Genomic DNA, 12,161 nt, shown 5'->3' on the forward strand with positions numbered 1-12,161 from the left:
TCCTTCTTGTTTGTTTGTTTAAGCATTTTAGAATTTTAAATAGCTACTGTTTAGGTTTACATATATTTGTTTAAGTAAGCAGAGCTGGGTCACTGTGCAGAGAGGTGAGAATCCTGATGGGAAGGCATGGGCTGAAAGAACCCCTTCTTTCAGCTCCACACCTTACCACCAGGACCCTTACACAAATATAAGCCGAGGGGGCTTTTAACCCTTAAAAAGGGCTGAAAAACCCGGCTTATATTAGAGTATATATGGTACTAGGTACCAAAGAACAATGAAATGACAGTACCTTTTTCAGTAGTTTTGGGTATATAGGTAGCTGAAAGTCAAGTTTCTGAGAGCTGAACAATTAAAAGACCTCCATCTAGGTACACAGATTTCTTGTTTGTTGTTCAACCTTTAAAAAGTGTGATTTTCATAAATTATATATTAAAAAACCACATCAAATTAAAATCTCACCTAATGAGCATAGTACTTGTGCTTTTTGAACACTTTATTTTAAAATGATTGAAGCTTGCTCTAATAGGTTCTTTCCTTCTAAGTTTTGAGCGAAATAAAAGGAGATCCCCCCCACCCACCCACCCACTGAGGATTTGGGTTTGGAGTTGCTTATCTTTTTCCTGCAGGGGGTCTGTAGGTGTGTGTTGTGGGGGTGTATTGTGGCACTGCAGTGCTCCCTTCCTCTACACTTTTTAATATGACAACAACAAGACAACAACTGCAGAGTTCTTTTTCTCCTATATAGGTTGACTGGTCCTCGGGGGCTGCCTAGTTAGATGATCTCAGTGTTTGTAGCTGGAGAAACAACATGTTTTTTTTTAAATTGAGAACTAAAAACAAAATTGCATCTTTTTATTTAAATAACAGAAGTCTTTCTACACACACACACACACACACACACACATATATATACAGGACCCCCAAAACTAGTGTCTATCAGTATTTTAAAGTGGTTGTTTTTTACCTTAATTTCTGCCACAGTATAGTCACCAGAGGTTTTCCTCAATTAAACATATTTGAAATGAAGTAGGAGAAAGCATGTTAAGGTAATGCGGTTTGACAATTTTGCATATTTTAGTGTCTGTTTCAGGGCATATAAATACAGATGTATCCATATTCTTCATGTTGAGATCCAAACAATCTTGACTGTTCTATTTTTTATATGAGGTAGCATTTCTATTACATATCACCCAGTTTCTTATAACCATGAAGTGATTCCCAGCACTGCTAGGCTACATACATACCTTTTTCATGACAAATTAAACTGCAATTTTCAGCTAATTTAACATGTGCATGATAAATCACAGCTCATCTTGCCTAATTGTGAGTTTTGTGCTAATATTTTTCAGCATATGTTTCCTGATTTAACTGTAAGTCCTCGATATAAAGAATGAGCATATTGACCTAAATCCAATGGTTAGTGCCAATTAGGGTTGACCCATTAAATAATTGGGAATGTGATAAATTCCCTTGATTGCGTGGATCTAATCTGGTCATTATAAAAGGCTATTTTCTGAACACAATCATTTCACCAGGTTTGCCATTCATGCATCTGAGGCATTTGAGACATGATAGGAGTAGTTTTCAAGTGCATAATTAAACGGCAACATTGTTAGAGATCATAGCAGTGTATTAGATCTGTCAACACTCAGCAGCTTGCAAGGGAACTTGAAATGCCAGTAGTTCCATGGAGTCAAGGGTTTTTGTTTGTGCTAGGGTTTTATGCTTCTGCTTAATTAAAACAAAGATAAAAGTTGTGTAACATTTTAAGCTTTTATGCAGATAAGCTCCGACAGAACATTGGCAAAGCAGAGCATTGTTCTAATATAATACAAAGTAACTTTTTACTGCATTCCTGGAGAATTGTTTTAAAACAACTTTCTAAGAGTTTTGTTTATTTTTTTTAGAAAAGATTATAATGTCAGGCTATTTTTGTGTAAAATGAGTTATTATAATGTAAGTGTTTCTTGTCTAATTCAGATTTGTTTATTTCACTTCAGACTTGTGAACATTTTCAATTCTTAGCATATTATGAAGAATATCTAGGGTCAGCAACCATATTTGGTCCCATGTAGAGCATGTTTTCTCAAAGGCACTAAAATGTGATAATCATATAAAGGATATATCTTGAGAGTTTTCCTTTGATGGCATAGACAAATATCAACTTAGCTAACTTTACACAATGTCCCAAGAACTTCTCTCTGACAAGAACGTCACCTTTTTGTTTTATTCTTTGGTTATTGAAATTTGAGAAGTAGTGTCTGTGGAAGTTGGGGGGAGGGAATTAGGAAACTTTTATGAATGTAAAACCCTGTTGGACATTGCATCTGAGTGTAACATTGTAATTGTTCTAGAATGGTAGATGGCATATTGTCATTAAATATGGGGATGGGTGGGGGTGGGGAGAATAGGAGGTCAGTGGTGAACACCAGAAGCAGGTGGCTAAAGACCAAGTTGCTGTTTTTCTCTATATCTTAGATAGTTTTGTTTTTTTCTAATTGACTAGTAACTCAAATTGCTACAGAACGAATATATGCCTTCCCCTTCATTTCTGATTCCACTGTTCTACAAATTTTCAGTTTTTCTCAGTTGCGGAAATGAAATGTGCCGTTTCTTAATAAATTTAACATGCTGAATGCAACAGCTCTTTCAATTTTCTCCTCAATAGGTAATTTGTTAATATTATGATAATGCGCCTAACCTTACCGCATGTATATAAACCGTGAATATTTACTAAATTTTAGTCAAATTATATTGCCAATAGTTTATACATGAGAAATCTTTATTTAATTAGTCTATTGTTTATGTTTGTGCAGCAAGAAACTATATTAGTAGGCCTAATGCAGTTGAAAAGTCTGAAAGTTTAAATGTCGCTTTAATCGTGACTTTAGTTTATATCCTGTTTGCTTCTCTTGACTTTTCTTTTGTATTCAAGGAAAGGATTGTCTCTTACAATGCTCCAGCAGTAGTCTGACAGCATTGACAGAGTCCATTTACCTTGATATCTTTTTTCCATAGTGCTTTATTTACACATGTGCGAGGCATAACTTCAGTAAAAAGAACAATGTAAAACGATGTTTAACAATACTGTCTCAGTCTTCAACTGACTGACCCTCACCGTTCAAAAGTCTGGCCTTATATAGGGCTTTCTGGCTTTTGCACACGGTACTAATACTGCGTCATCAAACTTTCTAGAATATTCTAGAATCTTCCATAGTGTAAGTTGCAACATGCATTTTTTCAACCATACGTGATCATGTGATTGCTTATATCATAAAAACTAGAGCCAGTATACATTTTTAAATGTCATTTTCAGCACCCCAAAATCATAAAAGAACAACTATTTTCAGGCCTGCAACTTTTTCTCTGTTGAACAGTGTTCTTTCTCCACTCAGGCTAGCTGATTGTTCATGGAAGCCTTGGCAATATCTAATGAAGGAGTAGTGACATGGAGACATTCTAGTGCAATAGTTCTCAACCTATGAGTCCCCAGATGTTTTGGCCTTCAACTCCCAGAAATCCTAACAGCTAGTAAACTGACTGGGATTTCTGGGAGTTGTGGGCCAAATCATCTATGAACCAACAGGTTAAGAACCCCTGCTCTAGTGTACTTGTGTCAAAACCATTTTCACCAAGGTCACATCAGAATTATGGTTGCTTTCAAAGGTTGTAAGACTGTGTAAAGTAACAATGTTGCTTTGGCATTGTAAACCTAACATGTGGTGGTGGTGGTGATGATGATAGAAAAAAATTAAACTTTGTTGCTCTGGTATTGAAAGCCTAAAACACCTCCTGTATGAAAGCTACCTACTGATTACCAAGGTCAGTTCAAAGTCATGTATCCATTATACCCAGACCCTCTGTGAGGAAGTGCAAAATAGGGGGAGGCACCATTCTTCGAAATCCTCTTCCTAATTTGAGCCATCAAGTGAGGCCCTTTGCATTCTGGCCCAGCTAGAAGGGAAGTGGACCAGAAGTAGGTTATTCTGATATGAGGCATGGTAAACATTGGTTTGTATACTTGCTGAGGTTGTTCAGCAAGCGAACAGGTTTGTTTGTTCTGTTTTATGGTATTTCTATGCTGCCCTGTAGCTTGCAAGTTATAATTCTTATTTACGTGCTGAGTCAGCAAAGGAATATCCTAAAAACTCTCAAGAAAAGACCTTGAGGCTCTGGAACAAAAAAGGATGATGAAGAATGGGTACGCAAAATGCTTACAAAGTTATTGTTTTCCATTTCTCATGAGTAGCAATGCTGTCACTTACCTTAAATTGTTGTGGCATGTTTTTAATGTGTTTAATGCAGAATCTTCTGCAAATACAAAATGAAAATAATGCTTGTGGGTTTTACAAGCATATAATTAAAACCTGAAGTTATGAAAAGTGTGCTCTTGTTTGATATTACAATGACAACTTCGTTGTTAGCAGATTTAATAACTTCTTCAATTTATTTTCCTCAGAGTTACATATGTTTGAATGAAATTGACTGGAATTTTAAAGAGAAAACTGAATTCTCTACTAAAGGACTAGCTTATTTTCTTTGTTAATAGGGGCTCAGGCATTTCCAATAGTTGGTATAGCAGAAATAAGCTTGCTTTCAATACCATGGTCTTGTTTAGTGACTATTGCTGGGCAGAAACCTGTTCGAGATGGTTAGTTATTCTGGCATGGTTACATTTCTTCCCCTAGAGCACAGAAAGTATGGAATTTGTATCACATCTGTGGACTAATCTGTCAAATTGTTTCTAGAGCCATATGCATAACAAAGCTACTGTTACTTACTAGAAGATTATTAGAGCCATGCTTGGAGCAAGTCTATTAGTAACGATCATTTGGGAATGTGCTAGTGGGAGACATTATATAAAAAGTAGCACATGCAAAGCATATATACAAACAAACAAAAACATATACAAATAAAAAATATGTGCCTTGAGACTTGTCACAAACAATGTATTCTGCTCTGAGCCTAGCATGGTTTGACGTGTCCGGGTTCCTAAGAAAGAAACAGCAAGTTGCCTTTCTCATTTTGCATGCAGTACCAGCAAAAATCTATAACTGATATGAGATAATTCATTTGAGCAGCCTTCTTTTTTCAAGATAAGAAGAGATGCCTTCCTGATCATGAATTATGATGTTTGTAAGCCTGGCTTATGGAACTGCCCTTTACTTTGAGGGTTGTTGTGCAATTTGAAATTGTCTTCTGACCATATGGTGAGCAAAAGTCCAGCCACACCCTACCCTTTAAGGAATGCACCCCTTCCCTTAACACCACAATTTCTGTGTTGCCAGAGAGCCATGGGAAGAACAGTGAAGTGCCCAGCTCTTTTTTTCCCTCCAATTGGATGTCCCATTCATCCTTCTGCCTCACCCTCAAGGACCATAAGTGAGGCACTGCCCAGCTTATAAGGAAGGTTGGGGGGAATTCTGAATCATAGCAATTTCTCAAATACTTTCTTGATAAAAAGATGGGATATAAATTTGATCGACAGATCAGTGGGTATATAGATGACAAGAACACATTGCATCTCATCTTGGGTCAAAGATGATCTACTAGACACGTGAAATGAAATCTCCACAGATTCATATCCTGATTCACCATCGTAGCCTATGTCTCTTACCTGAGGGCTTGTCAGATTCTAATATTTTATTTTGTATTTTGTTAAAACAAAGGGAGATTGGTTCCATTTGCCTTGCCTTTTGAGTTTTACAAACAGCTAAAGGAAATAGAATGAATCAATATATAGGCTTCCATTCATATCTCCATTAATTCCTATCAGCCAATTTGGTCAGGGTTTCATAATCTCGTGAAATCTTGTGTTGAACACTTGCTAGCAAAACTATATTATTGAAAGTTGAACTACAGTACTAAGACAGTGTGATTCAGAATTGCACAGATTGCTATTGCAGTTATTCTACCCAGGTACTATAATGAGCAAAATCACAGTTGTGTTGCAAACCCACCATAAAAATAAGGTTGTTGCAAGTCTGTTCATGCAGCATTACATCAGTGTTAAAGGGATTTCATCACATTTTGCATTTTTACAGAGTGGTTATATAACATAGTTGAATATGTTAAGGACCCTTTTCTGATTATTGTTTACAATTTTTCTGTTTTCATCAAAGTGCTCTAACTCAAAAAGACTATGATAAGCAACTGCTGTTAAATTAGTTTGCATTTACAAGGCTTTTGATCATTTTATGACTTTGGCTGTGTTTTATTCTGTTTGCTTTTTGATAAGCAAGTTAATACTGATTTAAGCAGCCCTTCATACAGGGACAATCACTAGAATTGATTTAGTCTGAGTTACAGATTCTAGGCAAATTATTCTCTTTACCATATTTAATTGCTGACTTTAACATATAGACAATTGTTTCAACAATGTGTGTCACACTCTAAACTTATTTTTAAAGTTTACCTGTGAAACGAGGCTAAGACATTAATCCTGTAATAAATGCAACAAATCTACCTATGAATTTTTTGTATTTGTGTGTGTAAAGAAAGAAGAAAAAAGATCTGTAAAACCTCTATTTAATTGTTAAATGAAACTACTTCAATCAGGATTTGATTCAAATTTATAAAATGGAGCTTTCTGCTAAGGACTGAAAATGTCACAAGTATTCAATATGTCTCAATTCTATTTGTGAAGTATAATATACACACAGCAAAGCTATGCTTTAGATATTATTCTGTATTTTTAAGAATCAATGTTTGGGTGGAGTGGATTTTTGTGCCTCTTCAACCTTGATACATATGCCCTAGGGAAGCTATCTGATTTTAGAGAACAAGATTTTGACATACTTCAGTTTACTCCAGTCACTAGTTTAAATATTGCTTTTGCTCTTTCACTTTTGAACAATAACCATAGAGGTCTTACAAGGTGTGCATATCAAGAAAAAGCGAGTAAAAGTTTGAACGTGGAAAAGCAGTGGAATTATGTGAAATTCTGTGAGCATTTCATGTTTGTTCTGAATTTTTATCTTTATTGCTATATCGTTTAAATGATTTGATACTATTTTGAATTATAAATGTTTTATGTGACAGTTAATTTACTGTATTTGTATTGTAACATTTCTATCATCAGATCAGATGTTTCATTGTACAGTGCAATTTCTTTATCCATGCACTGTGCTCTAGTGAGCACTTGGGGCTCTGAGAGAGCTGCTCAGGGGCTCTGCAGGCCCCCCACTTCCTTTTGCGTTCCTGCTATTCTTCTTCTTCTTCTTCTTCTTCTTCTTCTTCTTCTTCTTCTTCTTCTTCTTCTTCTTCTAAAGGCTGGATGGCCATCTGTTGAGATGCTTTGATTGTGTTTTTCCTGCATGACATAAAGGGGTTGGAGGGTTGGACTGGATGGCCCTGGGTCTTCCACTAAAATACTGTTAAGTTTATATTGGTTAAAATTGTTCTTAATTTAATTTTTATTTTTTGTTCTGCAAGAATTAGTTCACACAAACACTCTCCATCTATCTGCCACTGGCCTTGCCCATGCCTGATATATATATATACATTATATATAATAATACAATATAATATAATAACATTTCTTGGGGCTCCACAAGAAACTTTTGCTTCAAAAGGGCTCCACGGCTGAAAAGGTTTGCAAACCCCTGTTCTATGGCATGCTTTCAGGCCAAGTATAATAAGTGAAATTGGATATTGAATCTCTGAATAAGAGAGTCTTCCTGTATTAACCCCCCCCCCCCGCTCACCCCCCACACACACCTGTATAACTGTGAGTCTGTTAAAGTTCAATTTCTATCAGTTGTGCACAATTGTATCCTGAATCTGAAGACTACTGATGAACAGTCCCTTTCAAATCATTCCATGGACTCTAAATGAGTCTCTTGTCTGGGTCATTCCAAGAAACTCATTTTCTTGTTTTTAAATACTGCAGGGGGATACATCGGAACTTGTTTAGGCATTTCACTACAAAAATTGTGAATAATTATATAACCAAGGAGGGCCTTTTATTTTGTTAATTTAACTTTTATATTAAAAGGTATATCTCACGCTTAGTGTCTTCCATACATCAAGTGGTAACAATTCCAAATGAATTTATTTCAGTACTGTTCAGGATAACATTACAACATTCTTTAACATATAGACAATTGTTTCAGCAATGTGTATCACAATCTGAACTTATTTTTAAAGTGTACCTGTGAAATGAGATTCTTGGTTGGACTGGATGGCCCACGAGGTCTCTTCCAACTCTATGAATCCATGAAAATGGTTTTTCATAATTTCAAACTATTTTAACCAATTTTAATCTGTCTGTTAAACTTGTTAAGTTATTTAATATGTGTTCAGCCTTTTTAAATGGTGTTATTGCCAATGTTGTTTTACATTAGTCACTTTGGTTTTGTGGTACACTGTCCTGACATCCTAAGGAAGAAGGCAGGATATAAATGCTTAAATAAGTAAAGTGGGTGGGTGTGAATATTTTTGCACAGCATTATATATGGTAGTGAGTCAGGAATGGAAGTAATTTTGTTAACTCTTTAGACATTAAAATTCAAAGACACAGCCACATTACTCTTGATCAATATGCAAAGAGACAGAAAGAAGTTGATAGCATAAGCGTACTTCATCAGGTGCAAGTAGCTGTAAAGTTACTAATAATCATCATCACTTTATTTCTTACAATGCTAAAACCACACAACCATCTAAAATCATTCTACAAATGCACATATTAAAACAGATTTCTACAAATTACATATTAAAATACAAAGAACAAAGATTAAACACGAGATTCAAGTTTAAAATTTGTGATTAAAACTGGCTGGGTAGGTCTGCTGGAAGAGATAGGTCTTTAGATGATTTTTCAATTCCAACTGCATATTTAGCTGTCAGATCTCTTCAGACAGGTTGTTCCACACTCTTGGGGTGGCCGATGAAAAGATCCTCAGGGTTGCCAATCAGGTTCTGGCTGGTTGGAGTAACCACCCCCCAGACGACCTAAGTTTTTACGGTGGATTGTATAGTAGAAAGTGGTCCTACCTGGACCCAAATCATGTAGGGCTTCAAAGGTCAAAACCCACACTTTGCATTTGCCCAGAAAATAATTGGCAGCCAATAGAGTGACTTTAGTATAAGTGTAATATATTCATTCCTGGATGTTCCTGTAACCAATCTGGCTGCCACATTTTGAAGCAACTGGAGTTTCCAAACTTGATACAAAGGTAGCCCAATGAAAAGTGCATTGCAGAGGTCCAACCTTGAGGTTATCAGGCATGAACTACCATCTTTAAATCCTAGGAAGGGGTGCAGCTGTCACGTATTAGCCGAAGCTGATAATAAGGTTAACTATTAAAGATACTATTAGGACTCTAATTATATAGAAGTGTTCAATATCTGTCAGTTGGCATTTTTATAATCATTTGTTGCTTTTGTGCATTACTTATGCATCCTTATCACAGCATGTTCTTCCCAAATGATATATTTTTCTCTTTAATTTTCAGGAACAGGTACTTTTGGGCGGGTTCATCTGGTAAAAGAGAAATCAGCCAAAACCTACTTCGCGTTGAAAGTAATGAGCATTCCAGATGTCATTCGACTAAAACAAGAACAACATGTGCACAATGAAAAATCGGTCTTGAAAGAAGTGAATCATCCATTTCTGATCAGATTGTAAGCTTCACTAATTTCAGTTTTTGTATTTTAATGTTCAATTCTAACATTAAGTTACTTGTTAGTAAGAACTAATCCAGACATCTTTGGGTGGCAAAAAAACCCCAAACCATTTAATGTGGAGATATGTAAATCTATAGTCCTTTCACATGACATAATTGTAGCACTATGATTCCACTTTAACTGTAACAGCTCCATCCTTTGTAATTCTTAGATTGACAATTAAAAAAAAATATTTGGAATTCTGAGCCAGAGAGATTTGATGCCACATCCAACTACTTTTACATCAAGGGTCCAACAAGGACCATTGAAATTAAAGTAGAATCATAGTGCTATAACTGTGTTTGTTGTGTGAAAGAGTCCCTGGTCAAGATGTTTCTGAGTTCATGTAATGAAGGTGTCCCTGAATTTTCTTTTCTCAACTTCATTTCTTCTCCCAGGTTATGTTTTATGTCTTCTCATGATATTTGTCATGAATCTTGAGTTACCAAACCATAAATGTAAGGCTTCCTTCCATTTATGGAAGAGTTCCCAACAGAGGATTTTCTTGCTGACAAAAAGAGAAAGAAAGTGAGTTTTGCTCATTTTCTCTGCCTCTACTGTTGACATCCACACTGCCCCATCCTTCTGAAGATTTAATATTATCAGAGTGAAATACAGAAGGGATTGGTAAAAACTTTCTTTTTTCCTCAACATACTGATGGAGTTCTAATTTGATATAATTTGATATAAAACCATGGTGGTTTTAATTTCCAACCGTATTTTAAAAAATAACATTGTAGTTTTTTCATTCTATTTTTTAAAGCAGAGAATGGAAACTCTCATGAACTTGTGTAAATTTGACATTTTTTTCAAAACTTATATTTTTATTTTGAGTTACGCATAACCATATTTTTCCAAGTGATAAATAGAGCCATCTTGTGTAAAAGTTGGCAGTAGTATTTACTGAGAAGGAATAGATATTGGATGCTTTCCCTCTGAAAACTATGGTTATTAATTGCCATTGGCCTTTTAAAGTATCAGCTGTTATACTTGCCAGTGGGTCCTCTTTCTACTGATTGTAACTGTGTGAAATTTATTCCTATGTATGTCTAGGGGTTGTTTCAGCTATCTTGTGGTAATGGATGATGAAATATATACCACCGGAAATGTCAGAATTTTGCAAGTTTATGTAGACAAAAAAAGAGGGGTGCGGATACATATTGCAAAATAAATTTCAACATATAACATGATTGCAGTCTAATATTGTGAAGAAAAGCTAAGACAGGCAAGCACAGTTTTAAAAACCACTACTTATAGGAGCAGTAAAGAAATATGTATGCAGAATTTCAAATTTGAAATACAGTGATAGCTTGACTTAAGAGTTCAAGTCATTCTGTGACTGAGCTCTTAACTCAAAATGCTCTTATCTCAAAACAAAATTTCCCATGGAAACACTATTCATCCATTCCAGCACCCCAAAAACCCCTCCTATTTTTGTTATGTGTTTTTAAAATAAAAATGTACTTTATAAATAACAAATAATGTATAAATGCATATTCACGTGGAACAAAAAAAGATCAATTTTGAAATGGTAAAGGCACAAAGTGGTGGCAAAGAAACACATTTGAGGCAACAAAATGTGTGTTGGCCAGTGTAATAGCAAGGCAAACCTGCACATTGACATGGAACAATAAAGAAAGAATGATTAATTTTGAAATGGTAGAAGCACAAAGTTGTAGCACAATGGTAGAAGTGCAAAGTTATGGCAAGGAAGCAAAAAGCTAAGAGGCAAAAGCATCATTTTCGTTCTAGTGTACGCATTCCAGCCTCCCTCCTTCTCTTGCCCTCTCTCCCCTTTTCTTCATGAAGCTAAACATACCAGGAATAAAAACACACACAAAATTAACTAACCCAAACCTTGAAGTGGATAAGAGCAAAGCAGACAGTAATCTCCTTAAGCAGACAAGAGCATGAGGCACAGAGGCTGTTCCGTTGAAGCCCTAAAGCGCTGAATGCTTGTGCTAGCTCTCCCTCTCATGCTAGTTCTTAAGTCAAATGCTACTCTTATGTGAAAGCAAAACAGGTCCAAGCAACTGCTCTTAACTCAAAATGCTCTTAAGTTGGAACACTACTCCAAAATCTAAAATTGTATATTTCAGTGGCTGAGGTAGAGACACCTTTGCTTTGTGATGGTTCTATGTACATGAATATTAAAAGGATTATGTAAAATTATCTTCAGGTTACTGAAGTAACACCATGAAATAAGAGACAAGATAACAAAATATGGAACAAAGAGCCATTTACTAACCTATTTAAACTAACCTGGAGGAAGGAACAAAAAACTAGGTCACAACGGAGGCCAGGTATCACACAGTGACTACTTCCTTGTCCACCTCTGGGTAAACACCTGGCTTAATGGCTTGCTGGCCTGGATGGTCATTACTGGAAGGCCATTCCAGGGGCACTCCCTCCCAAGCCCCAAAACTCTATAAGAGAAAGCAGAAACCCCTTGGTCTAGCCCCAAGAGAAAAAAAATCCCAAGATGCCCCCAAGTC

General features: G+C 35.9%; 1 protein-coding gene across 1 annotated transcript in view; it reads left to right on the forward strand.

Moving 5' to 3' along the window:
- The window catches only part of PRKX (protein kinase cAMP-dependent X-linked catalytic subunit), a 67,050-nt gene that overhangs the window by 20,127 nt on the left and 34,762 nt on the right, over window positions 1–12,161 (forward strand). The window contains exon 2 of the mRNA XM_060769898.2: window positions 9,456–9,624. Within this exon, the coding sequence (XP_060625881.1) occupies window positions 9,456–9,624 (169 nt within the window). The remainder of the gene's footprint in view (window positions 1–9,455; window positions 9,625–12,161) is intronic.

The sequence above is a fragment of the Anolis sagrei genome, chromosome 3 (genome assembly GCF_037176765.1).
Source record: "Anolis sagrei isolate rAnoSag1 chromosome 3, rAnoSag1.mat, whole genome shotgun sequence".
NCBI lineage: Eukaryota > Metazoa > Chordata > Lepidosauria > Squamata > Dactyloidae > Anolis > Anolis sagrei.